This window comes from Anolis sagrei, chromosome 5, assembly GCF_037176765.1.
Source record: "Anolis sagrei isolate rAnoSag1 chromosome 5, rAnoSag1.mat, whole genome shotgun sequence".
NCBI classification, from domain to species: domain Eukaryota; kingdom Metazoa; phylum Chordata; class Lepidosauria; order Squamata; family Dactyloidae; genus Anolis; species Anolis sagrei.
Window position 1 is genome coordinate 51,914,308 of NC_090025.1, and position 22,197 is coordinate 51,936,504.

Here is a 22,197-nt window from a genome sequence, read left to right on the forward strand (position 1 = left end):
CACTGAAGTCCATTAGTCATACTTCTCTACTAAAGTCCAAACAGAAACATGCATCCACCTTCACTGAGGTCTGATGCAAACCTAAATATAAAATGGAGTCCTGTGTCTGAAGCACCTCCCACACCAAAGAGGTACAGTCAAACTGGCAAACCAAAATGTACACACAATATATATAACAATTATGCACATTTACAAACAATTAGTGGAGGCTTAGAGGGTTGCTATTTCCAACAGATGAAATTCTGGCAATTAAAGTGGAACCATACTGCTATAATTGTGTAGTGCCAAAACATATTCCAAGGATAAGCTGACACTAATATAAAATCTTTTCACTGAAACACCTCCACGGTAGTTGGTGGCCTCTATCTCAGAAGGCCAGTAAATCTATTCTGGGCTTTTGTCCAAACTTGAAAAGAGCCAGCTAGAAAAGAGCTGCACTCTAACCTAAAAATAGTTCCAGAACCTTGGATAGCTCCTTTCAAGCCTGGACACAGAACCATTGTACCTAGTATTTCATCACAATGACTTACTAAATTTACCATTTCTACATTTAGAACAAAAATGGTGTGAAACAAAACCAACCCATTTTAAGCAGTTTCAACCATCTTTGGCTAAAACAACAGGACCAGAGTCAGCAAAACATATAGATTTCTGTACGAAGGAATCAATGCAGTTGTTATTTAAATCCAAAATACACTTTAACCTAAGGGGAAAAAAATGTTAAGTTGGCTGTCCTTTGGTTTCATTTAAAATGTGTGTTTATCAGAATTGTGGCGACAAGGAAAGATTGGTTTGCAAGCAGAAAACAGAATGCCCTTGTGAAGGTCATATTACTGCAGCAAATTGATTGAACCTTAATTCAAGTCATGGACCAGGGAATTCAGTAAAATGTAAATTAGTGTGACGCAGCATGGAATGAACAATCAGCAGACAGTCCGTGTCCTCACTGGAATCAATGCTTGCTCCTGGTTGCATTCGTCTTCACTGCATTATGTTAGCAAAGAATTTAAAAGAATAGGTATTTAATATTGAATCAGATTGCTATTGTTCATGGAAGAACAATGGCGGTGGGCTGGCTGAATGGAATATGCAGTATTTACAATTAGTCCAAGAGTCTTCAATTTAAAAAGAAAGGGGAAAGGGAACTCCCAAGTGGAAGAAAAACCAAGAGGAATTGGAAGATGAGCGATTAAAACATTATTGCACACATGTCATATATAAGAGACACCAAAATCTCATCCATAGTTCTGAGGACATTTTCCTAAAGCCTTAACATAATTATGTATGCATGATGATAACTATGGAAGCAAAGAATTTTGGGTTATAGAGATATAAATAAAAGACAAGCTATATTAACATCAGAATAATGAAATAAGCACCAACTGATAAGCACACTGTTCGTGCTTTAAGGCTGAAATGTTTCCACGCATCTCATATAGAGCACTGCTTCTTAAACTATGGGTCTTGACCCAAGTGAAGTCCATTTAGCTTAATGTTGGGGTCACAAGGAACCTGGCAACAGTGGAAGGTTTCTAAATGCCACCCATTTACAGAAATCTATTAGCAACAACGCGCAGGGTTTACAGTGGGCTGTGCAGAAAATTCTTCAGCTCTGCTGAACAAAAAAGGAAATCAACCTATTCAGCAAGCCTTGCAAAAGTTGGTTTATTTTCAGTAAATGTTTGATTTTATACCTATTTTATATACCTTGGATGACAGAAATATTTCTCTGGCAAAAAGGGGTCACAAGTTGAAAGAGTCCAAGGAGCCTTGACATAGATGATTTGGGCAGGTACCCAATCCACAGAAATTATGATACCATTCCAACTTCACAATAACCCTCACTTACTGGTACACCAGTAAGTGGGTGAAGTACAGCTCCTGGCCTCCACTCGTGTGATCCCTGAAGACTCCCACTGGCATCTCAAATACTCAATATTTTAAAAGAAGATTCTGCATGATCTTTGGACCATAGAAAGCCCTCTGACAATAGGAAAGCATGCAAAAAAACACCACTATCCTCCCTTAAATTCTATTCTACTCAATTTTTCTCTAAAATATTTCTCAAAATAACAACAAGAAATGAAATCCATGAGAGTCCACAGTGGAAAATGGATGTATCATTCTATTGGCCAGAATCACTGGGTTGCTGTGAGTTTTCTGGGCTGTATGGCCATGTTCCAGAAGCATTCTCTCCTGACGTTTCCCCTTTATCTATGACAGGCATCCTTAGAAGTTGTGAGATCTGTTGGAACTTAGGAAAGTGGGGTTTATATATCTGTGGAATGTCTAGGGTGGAAGAAATAACTATTTTGTGTTTGAGGCAGGTGTGAATGTTGCAATTAGCCACCTTGATTAACATTTAATGGCCTAGCAGTTTCAAGGTCTGGTTGCTTACTGCCTGGATAAATTCTTTGTAGGGAGGTGGTTAGCTGGGCCTGATTTTTTTTGTCTGGAATTCCTCTGTTTTTGAGTATTGTTATTTATTTACCGTTTTGATTTTAGAGTTACCAGTATTAAAAAAAACCCTCTAAAATCAAAACAGTTAAATAAACAGGAGAATTCTAGACAAGAAACAATCAGGGCCAGCTAATCACCTCCCAACAAAGGATTCATCCAGGCAGTAAACAAACAGACAAGAGTTCTTTCTCCCACCCTGGACATTCCACGGATATATAAATCCCACTTTCCTAGTTTCCAACACACCTCACAACCTCTGAGGATGCCTGCCACAGATGCAAGTGAAACATCAGGAGTGAATGCTTCTGGAACATGGCTATACCACCTGGAAAACTCACAGCAACCCAGGATGTATCATAGTTTGACTGAAATGTGCAGTCCATGGAGGGAACTGACCTCAAGACCTATGCAGTTGTCCATGGCTCTAATGCTTTCATAGCCTTCCATGTTCCTTGAAAATCTTCCAGCTCTCCAAATAATATTTTTGTCACACCGTTTTTTCTCCCTTTCACTTCCACGAAGTTAAATGATACATGAAACAACGTATGTGGATTGTGATTAAAATCCATATTTATTGTAATGCTTGAGGGATACCTGCTATGCAAAGTCACAGAGCACCATCTGCTTTCTGTCTGGAGAGACATTCAAAGGCATGGAAGCATAAACTGTAGCATCCCAAGCTTGTTTGGTTCTTGTTGTTTTTTTAAAAGAAACTATATCATTTAAGCTTTTTTGCATGTCTTGTGTTTTGGAGTCAAATTGCTTTTACCAGAACTGCTGATTTTGCTGTGCAAGATACTTAGAGAAAGTGCAGATATAAATATTTAAATAAACAAACAATTGTGTTTGTGTGCTTTCAAGGTGTTACCAATTTATTGGCACCCTAAGACATGTGTATGAAATGCTAGGCCCATGGACCAAATCCGGCACACGGTGGCCCTCGGTGAAAAAGAATTTGACACCCCTGCTCTAAGATGAACCTTTCATGGGATTTGCTTGGTAATAGTTTTTCAGAGGAGATGTGTGTTTGCCCTCCTCTGAGTCTGAGGTTTTCCCCACAGCTGAGACCCAGGTCTCCAGAGCTATAACTCACCTAGACCAAGTTGGTTGATAATCAAAACACCACGTACATAGCATCATATGTTCAGTTGAAGAGTAATTATCCATCAAGAATCACTATCTGCAATTTCCATAGGTTTTATTAATTTTAAAAAAATATATACTGGTAATTATTCTTTTCTGAGTAAAGCTTAGACTATCCAGCTTTTTGCAGAGACACAATTTTACAGCATACTGTGAAGTGTGCCATGCTTAACGCTGAGGGCAGGAGAAAATGAAGGCAAACTGCTTCTCCCAGCCCAGAGTTGTAGGGCTGAATTGCACTGACATCAAGTTCTGGTTTAAGAGGTACTAGCCCCAGGTATGCTAAGTGAACATGAGAGAATGTGAGCTGTCCTTGCACATTTGCTAAGAACATCCCAAATTAAGGTGATGCATCTCCCCTGCAGTGCTCTATCTGTAGCACAGATTTTTCCTCCTGTTGGTCAAACTACAATCCATCGGCTTTGGACATATGAAATAAATGTGGATAAATACAGCACACAAACCATCCAAAGGTACAGGAATTTTGGTCTGCACCACCAATTAGAACAGTGGTTTTTGTTGGAGGTTGTAAATGTAAATAAACAGAAGTTTTACCACAGTTTCTGAACCAAAATATACCCTGTGGTATAATAATGTGTCACTCAGATTTGTGTAACAAGAAACAGTAATTTTACTTCAGTTCAAAAGGCCAAACAGAGCAACAATATATACAGCAGTCTCCCTGAATTCTTAGAGAACAGAGGGCATAAACAGTCATTTTAAAACAGTCTTTTAAATACACTTCATGCTTTAGAAATCATCAGGCTTCAGAGAGTTGGCAGCCATTTCCTTCCTGACTGTTTACAGTCAGCACTCTCTTCACTCTCCGGGGCAGTTAAAACCGTTTGTCTCAGCAGCAAGCCAGAGAGAGCAGCCAATCAGAATCCTGGCTCCTGGCATGCTCAGCCAATCAGCTGCCAACACATCCCTTTCCAGTCAACCCATTACATCATGGCGTCTTTTACAAATCCCCACTTTGGTCTGCACCATCAATTAGAACAGTGGTTTCCAGCCTGTGGTCCGTGGACCACCAGTAGGCTACAAGAACTAAAATATGGTCTGCGGCTTCACCATTACTATACTGTTGCAACAAGAGCAATTGGTCTCGCAAAAACCTCTTACAGTGCCAAGGCTTAGTAAATATGGTTTTCTGTGGGAGAGAAGATAGTGACTACTGGATAGCATATGCTCTGTGTTCACAAACTAGAGCTGATGAAGTCTATCCATTGCAATTTTCTGAATCAGCACCCCAAATAATCAAACCAAATCTAAAGTTGACCAAAAACTGATTTGTAACCCTTTTGGTACTAATGTTGGAGAGTGGTCCCCGGTCAAAGTGGTCCCTGGTCAAAAAAAGGTTGGGAACCACTAAATTAGAAGGTGGTTAAAAAGCATAACAGATCTGCAAACCTGGAGGGAGATGAGGGTTGATTACTTATTTCCAGCAGTTTCCCTACAACCTACTCAGTATTTTGCAATCTCCAGAAACTGTTGGTTTCCAAATCCCATCATCTCCAAGTGGCAGAAACAAGGGTTGGAAATTATGGGGAACCATCTAGAGACCTAAGTTTAAGTCTGCACTAGTCTTATGATCCCTGGAAAAGGGCTTCCTCGCTGTCCCACCATCCTCACAGGTCTATCCAGAAAGGACACACGAAAGGTTTCTTGGTGGCTGCTCCCTGGATGTGGAATTCTCTTCCCAAGGAAGCTAGACTGGCTCCTCTCTGTTCTCCTTTAACTGGCAGGTAAAGATCGTTTCATCTTAACAGGGATTCGGAGATTAATGGGTTGAGTAGAAGGGTTTTTATTGAGGTTGGTGTGCTTCATTTTATCTTCATTAAGTTTGTAAAATCATTTCCAACTGTTTAAACTTTAATGTGTCCTTGTTATTGCAGGTTTTAAAAAATTGTACAGTAAGACCACAATATTGGCATGGGACACATTCCTGGCCAGATTGTGGTTACCTGAACCCTCAGACATGAAACACCACTAAATTCACTTACTTCCACTTCTTTATACCACAGAGATATGTTGGATGACCTCTAGAGCACTGGGATTGTGGCGCAGCTGGCTGAGTGTCAGCTGCATTAAGTTCACTCTGACCAAAAGGTCATGAGTTCAAAGACAGCCCGGGTTGGAGTTGGTTTCCAACCAATTGTGTGTAGCCTGTTGTCGACCTTTGCAACCCGAAAGACAGTTGCATCTGTCAAGTAGGAAAATAAGGGGCCACCTTAAAGTGTGGGGAGGCTAAATTAATTGATTTATGAGGCCATAAAGAAGACTCCAGCAAAGCATTCCAGCAGGGAAGCATGCGGGGAATGCGGAAGTGCTTCATCAATGTCGCAGATGGACGATGAAAGCGACAGCTCCCCTGGCGGCCAGAAAAAGTTAAATAGCCTCTGTGTATGTCTGTATATGTTTGTATGTCAAAAATTGGCATTGAATGTTCGCCATATATGTGTACACTGTAATCTGCCCTGAGTCCCCTGCGGGGTGAGAAGGGTGGAATATAAAATCTGTAAATAATAATAATAATAATAATAATAATAATAATAATAATTTCTCAACTTGGGTTCAGGAGCCTGGGAGGGGGGGGTCGCGAGGGAGGTGTCAACCAAAAACAGTACTTTGCAACTGGGTTCTGCTTCTAATTTGGCCCAATTCTATCATTGAGGTTCAAAATGCTCTGGGGTTCAAAATGCTCTTTGATTGTAGGTGAACTATAAATCCCAGAAACTACAACTCCCAAATGTCAAGGGCTATTTTCCCCAAACTCCACCAGTGTTCACATTTGGACATATTGAGTATTCATGCCAAGTTTGGTCCAGATCCATCCACAGTGCTCTCTGGATGTAGGTGAACTACAACTCCAAAACTCAAGGTCAATGCCCACCAAACCCTTCCAGTATTTTCTGTTGGTCATGGGAGTTCTGTGTGCCAAGTTTTGTTCAATCCCATCACTGGTGGAGTTCAGAATGCTTTTTGATTGTAGGTTAACTATAAATCCCATCAACTACAACTCCAACTCCACCAGTGTTTAAATTTGGACATATTAGGTATTTGTGCCAAATTTGGTCCACTAAATGAAAATACATCCTGCATATCATATATTTACATTACAATTCATAACAGTAACAAAAATTACAGTTATGAAGTAGCAATGAAAAGAATTTTATGGTTGGGAGTCACCACAGCATAAACAACTGTATTATGGGTTGTGGCATTAAGAAGGTTAAGAACCACTGATCTAGAGAAATATCCTCTTGGGGAATTTGGTAGGTCTTCCAATGCAACTCTATGATAACATCCAAAGGAAGCATATTATACAATGACCTGGTTGTCCTAGCAATTCATAGAGAGGCCATTTTTTTCTGGAAATGGGTAAGTGAAATTACGGGTTTGGGTTCTGCAGTTATGGGACTTTACTGTATCTTGTTGTAACCTTGTTGAAAACTACTTTGGATCACATCTCAGGACACAGATGGAACATAATTAATGGAATGATGGAATGAATGTACATTTTGTGCGATCCCACACCTAACAGAATAAAACACAAATATCGGTCATAATTCATTTCAAGCATTCAGCTGAACGCTCACCTCTCTTCTCGAGTATCCTGGATTGCTTGCTGCCTAGAATTCTCAATAAGGTTTCCACTCTGAAATCTCAAAGGAGCGGGGCATATCTGTCATACAAATGCTGCTGCTGCTTCTGCTGCTGCGACACATACTTCAGAATTTGCTGCACAAATTGTTTTGTTTTATACACTTACCCACTTGGTTCTTTATGTATCATAAATCACATAACATCTTATATTCTGTGTATATGTATCTATCAACATATAAATAAATGAACAAATGTATTTTGGAAGTATTCTAAAAGCATTTCTAATTTCCCACATATCAATATGTGTTTTTAATTATTCTATGGTGTCATCTTCACTATTTTAAGCAGATATTATTTGATTTCAGGCTAAATGATGTTTTTTTTAAAAAAAATGGATGTGTTTCAAACACAGAAAGAGATTGCTAAGGGGTGTTCTGTAAGTATTTCCTACAGCATATTGATACCATAATACTCATCCTGCCCTATGGAGCTACTGAATCTCACATTTGGTTCTGCTCCTTCACATTATTGATAACCTTGTTCCTTCTTGAGTACTTATTCACTGAAAGCGATTTCCAATCCCACATAAGCAAGTGTGTCCTTAATGGGCTGGGCTTTAGCACAGTAAGTTAACTGCCAGCTGCCGTATATCTTGCTAATTGGAAAGTTGGCAGTTCAAAGCCCAAGTCAGGGTGAGCTCCTGGCCTTCAGCCCAACTCCTGCCAGATTGGAAACAGCAATAGTGAGTAGATAAATAGGTACAGCTTTTAAAAGTGGGAGGTATTTAGTAAAGGTAAAGGTTTTCGCCTGACATTAAGTCCAGTCGTGTCTGACTCTGCGGGTTGGTGCTCATCTCCATTTCTAAGCCGAAGAGCCAGCGTTGTATGTAGACACCTCCAAGGTCATGTGGCCAGCATGACTACATGGAGCACTGTTACCTTCCCGACAGAGTGGTACCTATTGATCTACTCACATTTGCATGTTTTCAAACTGCTAGGTTACCAGAAGGGGATGTATTTAGGCACCCATAAAGAAATGCCAGAAAATTCCAGCAATTCAATCAAAAGGAGGAAGTTTACGAACGAAAACTCTTCAGCAGGGAAGATGGAGCGACACCACACACACACCCATGGCCGGAACCAAGCACTGCCTCTAAGATGCCAAAGTTGGGGGGGGGGGGGGGACCTATATATACCTCCATCTATGTACAGTTGTATGTCTTCTCTTTGTATAACGGTATTGAATGTTTGCCGTATTATGTGTTCTGTGATCCGCTCTGAGTCCGCTTTGGGGTGAGAAGGGCAGAATATAAATACCGTAAGTAAATAAATAAATAAAACTGCAGTTCTGGGACAACAAGGCTCAAATCTCCACTCAGCCTTGGAAACTATTGGGAGACCCTCGGCATGTCACACTTTTTCAGCCACAGAGGAAGACAATGGCAAACCCTGCACTGGTCACCCTTGGGTGGAGAGAAATCAGAAACAACATGAAGGTGCACAACGACAGCAAGTACAACATACCAGTAGGTGTTTTTGAAGGTTTTATGGTGTTGTTTTCATTTTACTAATAATATTTTGTTGTTTTGTATCAAGGGTTTTGGATGGATCCAGCAGTATCCAGAAAGGGAGACCCGTGCCATGTATGTCTCTGCAGAGTTCTTTTAAGGAGAACAGAGACATGGATCACCATCTTGGACTAAAGACACTGGTTGTTAAGCAGGGAGCCTAAGGCTAGAGTGATCTCCAGTGATTCCCAAAGGTTGTAAACACTCTGCGGCATAGAGCTGTCTTTTTAAAAAATGAACTCTGCAAGCTGTTACTACCTGGACAGCACCATGCAATTGAAAACAGGGCAGAAGTTAAAGCATCTGGTTCTTTATATCAATTGCACATGAATCCATTCTTGACCCTTTGAGACATAAAAGTGATTTCCAGCAGGTGCAGGCCACAGAAAAACAATTGTTTCATTATTAGTCCCATTCTGAGAAAGGATTGCCAGAGAGATGCTGGTACAGGCATTGCACTACTGTGGGTAGAGTGACTTGCAGCATTATAAAATTAACTCTTGAAGCAGCAAACTAGAACGGATTATGGGAAACACCTGAATTAATGACATTGGTGAGATTGCAACTGAAAACTAATTTTCTGCTTGCTAATTTGTAGCTTTTTGAAGCACTTCTATAAGACAGAATTATTGTACTGCAAAAAAAATACAGGCTCTAATAAGTTTCTGAAAACTATGAATATGCAGTATGTCTAGTAATCCAAAGTGAGTAGTCCATGGAGGAAATCTTTGAAGGGTGTCCTACTTAGGATTACTGTCGCTTTTTGGTAAAATGTATTTGTATCAATATGCTCAAAATTCACAGAAGCTACATTTCCAATGACAAAAACAGTACTAACACATTAAAAATAACTTCCCTGCAAAAAAAAAGGGGGGGGGGGGCGGGAGAAGGGCACAGAAGAAATGGTATTTCTCTTTCTACAAAGTATGTCAGCCCTCTCTATCCACGGGTTGCATATCCATGGATTCAACTAATGGCTTGAAAATATTTGGGAACAACATTCAAAAAACCAAACTTCCGTTTTGCCATGTGCCAAACATTATGCTGATGTGTAGGTATGCTTGCTGTAGCCTCTTGCTATTATACAGATCCTGAGACTCTTCCTGATACACTTTTGAGTTGTTTGTCATTTTCTACAAGGGATGTCATTTTACTATACCACTGTATATAATGGGACTTGAGAATCTATGGATCTTGGTATCCATGGTGGGAGGGGGGTCCTGGAACCAAACCATACTGGATACTGAGGGCCCATTCTATCTCTAATTATCATATATTAGATGAATGAAACTGCAAACTCTTACTCCACATGTTTTGGAGAAGGCATGGTCATAATGAATAGAGGCAGGGGACAATTGCTTGTCATGAGAAAGTGGGGAATTCCCATTGCATGAGCAGGCTTCTGCTTGCAGTTCTCTGGTTGTCAGCCATAATGGATCTATATCTATCTGATGAACCTCAACCAGGAACGTTTATAAATAACTGAACAAAACATACACTAATTGCATGAAATGTTGCACTACAACAGGCATGGACAAGCTTTCTAACTTGGGGGCTATATGGTGGGCTGGAGTGGGGTGGATGGGCCAAGTCCCCTCCCTGCTCTTTTCTCCCCTTCTCTTTCAGAAGCAACAAGTGAAGGAAAGATGGGAATCGTTTGGATCCCACAAGGGTTGGCCTGGGTCAGGATGAGATGGTGGACGGGAGAAAAAAAAGTGCATCCATTAGACTCTGTATTGCCTACTCCTGGTATAAAATCCTAGAGTTGGAAGAGATTCCTAAGGGCCAACCCCCCCCCCCCCCCCGTGGAGCGGAACAGAAAAACTCTGCAATATGCTTGCCCACAATGCCCTGCTTCATGCACAGATGACAAATTGTTTAAAGCTCCACACAATGTGGTCGCTATTGCCCATTTTTGGTCTAAAATTATTTAGCTGCATGTGCTCCCTTTATTTTATCAGTTTTATGCTTATTTATGCAATGCTTTTGACACAAAATAAATAAAGTGGGTCCTTCAGTCAGTCACTTCTCAGATTCAGCAAGGAAGCCATCATCTGGAGCCTGAGGTTCACAATGCCTTGTGTAAAGTTTCTTAGATTCCGGAAGATAAGCTACGTATAACATTAGAAGCTTTCAGGGGCCACCTAATGGGGCGCCATCACCTACATATGGCTTGTCTGCTGCATGTTCATCATGTTTGGTTTAAAAGATGTACAAAGCATGCTTGATGGTGAAAGGAGAGTGGAACTGGCTGGAGTACACAGAGGAAAATACAGTATGTCAACAATTTACAGATAAACAGAAAGTGCTAGACTGAAGAAAAGCCATTTGTTCACAGGATCCACTGGGGACAAAACAAGAAGACTAAAATTAAGTGAGTTAGATTTGGAGCGGTTATCAAAGCAGACTCCACCAGTAAGAACAACTATAGAATCATAGAGTTAGAAGAGATCTCATGGGCCATCCAGTCCAACCCCCTGCCAAGAAGCATGAAAATTGCATTCAAAGCACCCCCAACAGATGGCCACCCAGCCTCTGTGTAAAATCCTCCAAAGAAGGAGCCTCCAACACACTTCCAACTGACAAATCTTTTCTAATAAACTAAAGAATGCATGTGATGATCCAGGATGGATTTTTATGGAAACTCTACATACAAAATACCCATTTCCTGGGGGAGAAGAAACAGGGAACAATTTTTCCAATATCCGCAATTTTTCCCAAAACTTGAAAGTAGCCATGTTCACACTGACAAATACATTCAAATGGAGAACACTTAGCTTTCAAGACACTTAAACTCTGGAAATTTTTAGTCTATGATGTTTCAGGGTAAGCCTTAGAAACTACACTTTAGCAAGAGTTATTCACATTAACATATTAAGGAAGATTTTGCTACCGAATTAACTACCTATTAAAGCTCTTAGGCCATACTTAAAGACTATTTATTTATTGATGTTACTTATGAAATTTGTTTCCATCCTTCCATAACATGGTGTCATGAATACCAGGCAATGACACTGAGATATCTGAAAAATCCATAAAAATAGCCAGCATATGGTTCAAAGATCAAGCCTGTTATTCAAACTTTCTCTATACAACTAATGTGGTCTTCTATGGGAGAGAGATTTCTTTTAGAGTGCATTGCTGGCTTGACTTTCTGCTGTGGTAATAACTCGCTTTAGTTTGGAGTCTCTCCAGCCACATATATCTGCTCCATTCATGCTGTGGCTGATATAGTTTCTAGTCTTTTGTATTGATCGGGCGTCTGATGAACCCCTCGCCATCAACATGCTGAAAAGCACTGCCAAGAAGAATCTGCCAGCAAGAACTGAAAGAAAATTAAGGCAGCAATTTTGTACACACATGCCTGGAACTAGTAGATCAATGAGATTTCTATCTAAAGGGATAACATGTAAAGGATTACATTGCAATGACCAAGATTAGGAATGACTGCAGGAGGTGTACATAAACAAAATCATGTCTTTATCATTAAAGCAACAGTAATTAACATTAGTAGCCTGGGAGGAAGTAAGGCACTTTACTGTCTGACATAGCACAGCAAAAGGCTCACCAGCTCTGTAATTCTGGTACATGAGGCAGAACATCCCCAAACATTTATTTCCAAAATAATAGCAATAACAACAAAAAATGTGAATAATTAGAAACCTTGATTCCATATTGATATTCAAAAATTTCCACCTGAGTAACCACATCACTCTATGGCAGGGTTTCTCAACCTTTCTAATGCCTCGGCCCCTTATTACAGTTCCTCATGTTGTGATGATCCCCAACCATAACATTGTTTTCATTGCTAATTCATAACTCTAATTTTGCTACTGTTATGAATCATAATGTAAATATCTGAAATACAATATATATTTTCATTGTTACAAATTGAACATACTTAAAAAATAGTGATTAATCACAAAAACCATATGTTTGGGGGAATATGGACAACAGACAATGGGATTTGCAATACTTTCACCCTAATTCAGTTCTGACTTCCACAGACCACTGAGATCCCCTGCAAATAACAGACCTGGACCAAACTTGGCACACAAAACCCCCATGACCAACAGAAAATACTGGAGGGGTTTGGGAGGAATTGACAGCAATTTAGGGAAGATGTAGTTCACCTACATCTGGAGAGCACTGTGAACCCAAACAACAATGGATCTGGAATCAAATTTGGTACAAATACCCAGTATGCACAAATGTGAATATTGGTGGAGTTGGGGAGATTGATTTTGTCATTTGGCAGTTGTAGTTGCTGGGATTTATAGTTCACCTACAAACAAAGAGCATTCTGAACTCCACCAATTATAGAATTGGGACAAACTTCCAATACAGAACATTCACGACCAACAGAAAATACTTGAAGGGTTTGCTTGGCATTGTCCTCGAGTTTTGGTGTTGTGGTTCACCTACATCCAGAGACCACTGTAGACTCAAACAATGATGGATCTGGACCAAACCTGGCATGAATACTCAATATGCCAAAATTTGAACATAGCGCAGGACAGCTTTTGGTGGGAAGATTCACTGTCTGTTTCCAAAAAGGAAGAGAAGGACAGGTGGCATATCTTCAGCCTTCTCTGTCAAAGGGGTTCCTAAGACCATCAGAAATCTGTTTTCTGGTGGTCTTTGGCAACCCCTCTGAAATCTGCTCATAACCCCCCCCCCCCTTCCAGGGGTCCCAACACCCAGGTTGAGAAACACTGTTCTATGGAATGGTACAAGAGCCAGTTGCAACAAATGCACTCACGACATAGAGATTACTCTCATCATTATAAACGTAAACTCAGAACTTATCTCTTTGTACCCAGTTTAACAACATAAGGTTCCTGCCTGATCAATGTACATTCACATTGCACTTTAACATGAAGATCTTGTCCAGTAAGCACTAACTAATCCTCACTGCTAGTATTCTCATTGACTGCTAAACTCAAGTGTGGACAGATGTGGTGTGTAAGGGAGGGGGGGAGTATAACAGGGCTTCCTTGAAATGTGGTACAAAAAAGGCAACAAATGAATCTGACAGCAACTGATATTATATTGCAAAACAAACATGACTAGAATGAGATTGTCAGACTTTGGACATACCATGAAACAATATGCCTCATTTTTCAAAAGGCCATATAGACAGATGAAAATTTTGATAATGAGACCTAACCATAGGACCAAACTTGGTTGCTACCTCCGTTCTTGGCTGAGCTCCTCTCTCACTCCAGCTTCTGCTGCCTCAAAGTACATGAGGAAAACACCAGCAGAGTAAATGATCATCATCATTTGCTTGCCTGCATTGATAGGGCCAGCACTGGCTGCCAGCCACAAAATTCCTAAAGCAACCACAACAGACAAGGTGATTAGTCTGAGATCTCATAAGCAGGCAGATACCACTTCCAAGTTGCATGTCTGCAATGCAGTCTAAACCCCAGAACAGTCTCTAGGAGTCAGCTATTCATGTGCAATTAATCAGTCTCAGCATTCTGCAGACAGACCAAGTTAACTAAATACATCCAAAGGCAGAGACTGAATACAGTGGTTGACTGGAGAACTGTATTGTGCTCGTAAATGGCTGCCAGTCCTGCAGGACTTCCACATTATCTAGATTATATTTCAATTTGTTTGCCCTCATCCAGTCCATTACTGTCCTGAGGCAACAGTTCAGGTGAGGAACTGCTTCCTTGGTCTCAGGTGGAAAGGAGTAGTAGAGTTGGGCATATTTTGTGAGCAGATGGTACCAAACTCCAAAACTCTGGATGATCTCTCCCAGCAGTTTCAAGTAGAGGGATAATGAAGCCTGCAGGAGCCCAAAACCCACAGGCCATGGGATTGAGTAAGACTCCCCCCACCACCACTTTCTAGAGATGACCTGAGAGGAAGGACCGGAACTACTGCAGAACATCCCCACCAAGTGCTCCAGAAGGATACCATGGTTGATGATACTGAATGTTGCTGAGAACTATAGAAGGACCAGCAGGGTCACACTCACCCTGTCCAGTTCCCCCTGAAGATCATATACCAAGGCTGATTCCATCCCATGACCCAGCCTGAAGTTGGATTGAAATGGATCTAGAAAATCAGCATCCTCCAAAAATCTTTGATCCTTCAGACCCACAGATTCTGCATCCATGGATGCCACATCCATAGTTTGAAAATATTTACCCTCACCTCAAAAACAAAATCTCCTAACTAAATTTTGCCATGTTGTATAGACATCATTTTGCTATGCCATTGTATATTGTATATGGACTTGAGCATTCACGTATTTTGGTCTTCATAGTGAGGTGCTATGGAACCCTGGGAGCTGTAGTGCGGTGAGGCATCAGCACTCTATGGGAAAGAAGGCTACAACTACCAGGGATCTTCTAGTGTCTCAATCAAGTCAACATAGTTTGTGGGAGCCACCAAAAACAAAGTTTCTGGAGTGTAACAACTACTTTCAAAGTAAGTACCTATGTACAATTAAACAGGCTATACAGCAAAACTTTCAAACCAAAAATAGATTTTTTTTTCCAATTGGAACAGCAACCCAGCAGCAGTTGTGACTCTTTGTAATAGTACATCTACTAGAGTGCCGTAGTATTGACTTATGATAGTTCAAGGGGCATCATAGAGTTCATAAAATTATCAAGAGGACCACTAGCCACAGGGAAGCTGATGAAAAAACACAACCTACAAACTATCCACAGACCTGCTTAGAAAATGTTTAACAAAGGACAAGAGCAAGTCTCTCACCTCTCACCTCTGCAGGAGTCTATCATATAACATGCAGCTGTGGACAAGTCTACATAGGAAGCACCAAACACAGTATTGTCCAAACACAAATCAAGGAACATGAAAGGCACTGCAGACTACTTTAACCAGAGAAGTCAGCCACAGCAGAGCACCTGATGGATCACTCTAACAGCCACCAGGTCAGACTACACAGAGAAGCTATTGAAATCCATAAGCATGTGGACAATTTCAACAGAAACCATGAAAATGAACAAAATCTGGCTATCAGTATTTTTAAAATCCCTCTAAAATTAGTAAATAAAGAACAACACTAAAAAAACAAGGGAATTCCAGACATGTAACAATCAGGGCCAGCTAACACCTCCCAACAAAGGATTCCCCCAGGAAGAAAGCAGCCAGGCTTTGAAGCTACAAGACTATTTAATTCTAATCAAGGTGTCCAAATGCAACCTTCACACCTGCCTCAAACAGTCAAGAGTTCTTTCTCCCACCCTGGAAATTCCACAGATACACAAACCTCACTTGCCAGGCTTCCAACAGAACCCTCAACCTCTGAGGATGCCTACCATAGATGTGGGCAAAACATCAGGAGAGAATGCTTCTGGAACATAGCCATACACCTAGTGATTCTGGCCACGAAAGCCTTCGACAACATACATTGAATTGGTTGAGACTCTAGGAGATATTCACTGAAAAACTAGAGCCAAATGTGCTGCAGGATGTTCCACAAAAACAAAGTTCCCCCACCCCCCTTTGGGACTCACCTGAAGGAGGCACCTACCAAACAGGGCATGCTCGGCAATGCTACCACTGTAAAACCAATTAGGAAATGATACTTATAACCCAGGAATGACAAGCGTGTTGCATTGTGGAACCCCAAGTAATAAGAGTTGTCATGGGATAACATCTGGGGACTCCAACTGGGTACTAAAGGGCAGGGACCACTGTGTAAAAGTGTTCTTAATTGGTCTTCTGTATCCACTGATTTTCTCTCCCTGGAAGATTCAATGGCCCTTGGAAGGCAACCTATGAGGCTTCTCAGATTGAAGAGATCCTTTACTTTGGCCAGATTCAATGTGCTGCCATGAGCATTAATGCATGGTAGGTTTACAGGTATCCCTACCATCAGAACGTATGCAAACTTGGGCCCTCCAGGTGTTTTGGACTTCAACTCCCACCATTCCTAATAGCCTTTGGCCCATTCCTCTTCCCCCTTAGCCACTTAGGCCTGAGGCTATTAGGAATTGTGGGAGTTGTGATCCAAAACTCCTAGAGGGCCTAAGTTTGGTGTAGTATATGTGGGAAAGGGTCTGGGGCTGTTAAGAATGGGGGGGGGGAGTTGAAGTCCAAAATGCCTGGAGGGTCCAAATTCACCCATGCCTGGTGTAGATGTGAGAAAGGGCCTGATTCTGTTAGGAATGGTGGGAGTTGAAGTGCAAAATATCTGGAGGGCTCAAGTTTGCCCACGTCTGGTGTAGTAGATGTGGGAAAGGGCCTGGGATTGTTAAGAATGCTGGGAGTTGAAATCCAAACCACTTGGAGGATCCAATTTTGACCATGCCTGGTGTAGCAGATGTGAGAAAGGCCCTGGGGCTGTTAAGAATGGTGGGAGTCAAAGTCCAAAACACCTGGAGGGCCCAAGTCACTTGGAGGACCCAACTTTGACCATGCTTGGTGTAGATGTGAGAAAGGGCCTGATTCTGTTAGGAATGGTGGGAGTTGAAGTGTAAAATACCTGGAGGGCCCAAGCTTGCCCATGTCTAGTGTAGTAGATGTGAGAAATGACATGAATCTGTTAGGAATGGTGGGAGTTGAAGTCCAAAATGCTTGGTGGGCTCAAGTTGGCCCGTGCCTAGTGTAGATGATGTAGGAAACGGCCTGGAGCTGTTAGAAATGGAGGGAGTTGAAGTCCAAAACACCTGGAGGGCCCAAGTCACTTGGAGGACCCAACTTTGACCAAGCTTGGTGTAGCAGATGTGGGAAAGGGCCTGATTATATTAGGAATGGTGGGAGTTGAAGTCCAAAACGCCTGGAGGGCCCAGGTTGGCCTATGCTTGGTGTAGTAGATGTGGGAAGGGGCCTGAGGCTGTTAGGGATAATGGAAGTTGAAGTCCAAAACACTGTGAAGGCCGGAGTTGGCCCAGGCCTGCTCTAGATGCAAGAGAGCGCAGGTGGGGAAGCCTGTCATTCCACAGACCTTGGGACTCACCTGGAGGAGGCACCTGCCAAGCGGGGCGTGCTCGGCGATGCTGCCGTTGTAGAAGCTGCGCTGGAAGCGGGGCTCGTTGTCGTTGGCGTCCTCCAGGCGGAGCTGGACCAGGCAGGAGGCCGAGAGCGGCGGCTCCCCGCGGTCCGTGGCCCAGACTCGTAACTCTAAGGCCTCGTGGTGGGCCTCGCGGTCGAGGGCGGCGCGCGTGCTGAGGGCCCCGCTGACGGGGTCTAAGCGGAAGAGGGCGGGCGCGGGCTCCTCCAAGGCGTAGCGCACGTCGGCGTTGCGGGAGCCGGGCTCGTCGGCGTCGTGGGCGCTGAGGCGGAGCACCACCGTCCCCGGCGAGGCGGCTTCGGAGACGGAGGCGCGGAAGAGCGGCTGCGGGAAAGCGGGCGCCTCGTCGTTGAGGTCGGAGACGCGGATCAGAAGCGGGAGCGTCGTGGAAAGAGGCGGCGAACCCGAATCGAGGGCGGAGAGGAGCAGCTCGTAGTTGGGACGCCGCTCTCTATCGAGGGGCCCTTCCACGCAGAGAAAAAACACGCCTGCGCTGGAAGGACGTAGAGAAAAGGCTCCTTCTCCACCTTGGAGGCTTAAAGAAACGTTTTCCGCTTCGTCGGCATCGGAGACGGAGAGCCGAGCCACGTAGTCTCCTATTTTGGCCCCTTCGGAAACGGAATCCCCAGCTTCCGCGAGGAAGAGCACGTGGATCTCGGGCGCGTTGTCATTGACGTCGAGGACCTCCAGAGCCACCAAAGCGGTGGCGATTTCCGGCTGGGCCCCTCCGTCGCGGGCTTCCACGGCCACCCGATGCGACGTGCGTGATTCCCGGTCCAGAACGCGCTTCAAGCGGAGCAAACCCGTGTCTTCCTCGACGGCGAAGAAGGAGGCCGCGGAGGAGTCTCCTTGCCGGCGGCTGAGGCTGTAACGCACCTCTCCGTTGGAACCGGAATCGGGATCCGTGGCCACAAGTTGGCACAGGGAACTCCCCACAGCGGCGTCTTCTCTCACTCGGACTCTGTATTCGCTTTGCCCGAAAGCGGGGGCGTTATCGTTCTCGTCCAGGACGTGGATTTGGACCCGGAGTTGCCCGCTGAGCCGAGGGCTGCCCGCATCCCAAGCCTCGATTAGAAACCGGTGCGTTTCGACTTTCTCCCGATCCAGGCGGCGAAGGAGGACGAGATCCAAGGCTTCCGACGGGATGGAGTAGCTCAGTTGGAAAAAGGGACCTTCTTCATCGACGACGTCTTCCTCCCAAGGCAACAAGGAGTAGCCCTGGACGCTGAAAGGCCCGTCATCCGGGTCCTGCGCGGCGGGGATCCGGAAGACGCTCCCAAGCGGGCTGAGCTCGGAGGCGTCGAGCTTGGCCTCGGAGGAAGGGAAGCGAGGCGCGTGGTCGTTGACGTCCTCCACGGCGATCTCCACCTGCACCACCTCCCCGCGCAACGTGGCCGCGGCGAAGCTGTACCGCGCCCGCTTCTCCCGGTCCAGCGGGCGCGCCGTGCGGATCAAGCCCGTGTCCGTCCGCACGTGGAAGTCCGAGAGCAGCGCGGAGTCGTCCCGCGCCTCCGAGAGGAAGAAGCCGCCCGGGTGGGAGGCGCCGGCAGGGAGGCCCGCGCTCAGGTCGCCCACCAGAGTCTCCGCGGGGAGGCCCTCGTCCACGGAGAGGCGCAGGTGGAAGAAGACCTGGCCCGGCACCGTCGCGGGAGGAGAAGAGGCCGAGGACCAGGCGGAGAGGAGGGCCAGGAGGCAGAGGCAGAGCGGCAGCCCAGGGAAAGGCATGGCATTGGCTACCTATCCCTGCATGGTGGGAGCCTGTCTCCGCTCAGGTCTCTCACAGGTAGTGCCTTCAGGGCTACTCTAATCTCCAGTCCTTCGCCTCTGCCTCCGATCCACCTTCTAGGTCCCTCTTTCTCCTCCTCCTCTTCCTCCTCCTCCCTGCAGCTGGACCCTCCTTGGAGCCTTCCCAGCCAAAGAGCCCTCCTCCTCTTCTTCCTCGAATCCTTTCCTTGCAAAGCTTTGGCCTTTCCAACCAAAGAGCCCTTCTCCTCTTCTTTGGATCCTCGCAAATCCAGAGCCCTTCTCTTCTCCTCTTCTCTTCCCCCTGGAGCCCTCCCAGCCAAAGAGCCCTCCTCCTTCTCTTCCTCGAGTCCTTTCCTCAAAAAGCTAGCCCCCTTTCCTTCTCCTCTGCTTCTCCTCCTTGGAGCCTTCCCAGCCAAAGAGCCCTCCTCTTCCTCGAATCCTTTCCTTGCAAAGCTAGAGCCCTTCTCTTCTCCTCTGCCCCGCTTCCTTGGAGCCTTCCTAGCCAAAAGAGCCCTTCTTCTCTTTGAATTCTTTCCTCGCAAAGCTAGATAGAGCCCTTCTCTCCTCTGCTCTTCCTCCAAGGAGCCATCCCAGCCAAAAGAGCCCTTCTCCTCTTCCTCGAAAGCTAGACTCCCTCCCTTCTCCTCTGCTCTTCCTCCTTGGAGCCTTCCCAGCAAGTTGCAGCCCTCCTCTTTCCCTCCACTTCTTCCTCCTCTTCCTCCTTCCTCTCTGGATTCTTCTCCGAAAGAGAGCCTTTTCTCTTCTTCTCCTTTGGAAAGTTGAGGTTGGAGAGGAACAAGTGCTGCTGGAAGAAAAGGGAGTCCTCTTCTCCCTCCTTGAAGCCTTTTCAATCTCCTGTTCCTCCTTGAATTCTTTCCTTGCAAAACTAGAACACTTTTCTTCTCCTCTGCTCTTCCTCCTTGGAGCCTTCCCACCAAGGAGCCCTCCTCTTTCGCTCCACTTCTTCCTCCTCTTCCTTCTTCTTCCTTCCTCTCTTGATTCCTCCCCGAAAGAGACCCCCCTTCCCCCCTTCTCCTTTGGAAAGTTGGGGTTGGAGAGGAACAAGTGCTGCTTGAGGAGGAGGAGGAGGAGGCTATGTGTCTTCAGTGTCTCTTTCTCGCTCGCTTTCTCTGCTGCAGCTCTCCGTCTTCCTTCTCTCTCATGAACTGGTGCCGTATAGAGGGAGCTCTGCTCTTTCTCTCCCTCCCTCCTTCCCCCTCTCTCTTCCTCTTCTCCTTATCTGTCACACACAAACACCTTTCCCGTGTGACAGCCTCAGGATGCTACTCTTTCCCTCTCAGGAACTGGTGCCGTATAGAGGGAGCTCTGCTCTTTCTCTCCCTCCCTCTTTCTCTCCCTTCTTCTCCTCCCCGTCACACACAAACACCTTTCCCGTGTGGCAGCCCCAGTAAGCAAGCAAGCGGCAGCCGAGGGCGGGGAGAAGCAGCGGCGGCGCAGAAAGGGGTCTGCCCCCAACACATTCATACATACCCCCCTCCCCTTTTGCCTCGCTGGGATTGGCTGGACAGGAGGTTGAAATGGGAGGGGGAGTTCGCCAACCGCGAGCCGGGAAAGCCAACCCAAGACCCGACACGCGCGGATCCGGCACAGAAGGGAAACGGACTAGTCCCTGTGCAAAAGGAAGGGGGGTGAGGGGGTGGGAAAGGGGAATCCATAAGGCAGCCAGACCTGGGAGCGAAGGTATAGATAGGCGAGATGATGGCGGATTTCAAAAACTCAAGATGCAGCTACCTCAGGCATGGGCAAATTTTAGCCTTCCCTCCAGGTGTTTTTGGAATTCAGCTCCCACCATTCCTAACATCCTCTGGCCCATTTCTTTTCCCCGCAGCTCCAGGTGTTTTGGACTTCAACTCCCACCATTCCTAACAGCCTCAGGCCCCTCCCCCCTCCCCCCACAGCCGGGGGGGGGAAGGAAAGGGTCTGAGGCTGTTAGGAATGGTGGGAGTTGAAGTCCAAAACACATGGGGGCCAAAGTTTGCCCATGCCTAAGTTGAAGTCATGCCTCCAATGCTATGTCAAAGGCATTAATAATATAGCATGGATCTACTCTTAGAAAGAAATTATTATTATTATTATTATTATTATTATTGTTACTGTTAATTATATTTATTCCTCACTTTATCTCTTTTGAAGGAGACTCAAAGCAGCTTAACATAAAAGCCTTAGCATACAAATTGAGAGTGCCTTGGACGCATGAAGATGCAACCTGTCCATACTTCAGGAAATAAAGCTCAACTGCTCATTGGAGGGAAGGATATTAGAGGCAAAGATGAAGTAATTTGGCCACATCATGAGAAGACAGGAAAGCTTAGAGAAGACAGTGATGCTGGGGAAAATGGAAGGAAAAAGGAAGAGGGGCCAACCAAAGGCAAGATGGATGGATGGCATCCTTGAAGTGACTGGCTTGACCTTCAAGGAGTTGGGGGTGCTGACGACAAACAGGACCAACAGGGAGCTCTGGCGTGGGCTGGTCCATGAGGTCACGAAGAGTTGGAAGCGACTGAAGGAATGAACAACAACAAATAAATTGAAATATACAAATATGCAAATGTTAAAACAGAATTAAATATAAATAGTCTTTTAAAAATTCACAGGTTGGAGAATGAATACAGTTTGGCACCCCACTTGAACAGTTGATTCCCACCTCCTCTTC

General features: G+C 44.6%; 1 protein-coding gene across 1 annotated transcript in view; it reads right to left on the reverse strand.

The window, feature by feature from the left end:
- DCHS2 (dachsous cadherin-related 2) overlaps positions 1-19,505 on the reverse strand; it is a 145,383-nt gene extending 125,878 nt beyond the window's left edge. The window contains exon 1 of the mRNA XM_060778812.2: positions 17,724-19,505. Within this exon, the coding sequence (XP_060634795.2) occupies positions 17,724-19,502 (1,779 nt within the window). The 5' untranslated portion in view covers positions 19,503-19,505. The remainder of the gene's footprint in view (positions 1-17,723) is intronic.
- Between the last annotated feature and the right edge of the window lie 2,692 nt (positions 19,506-22,197).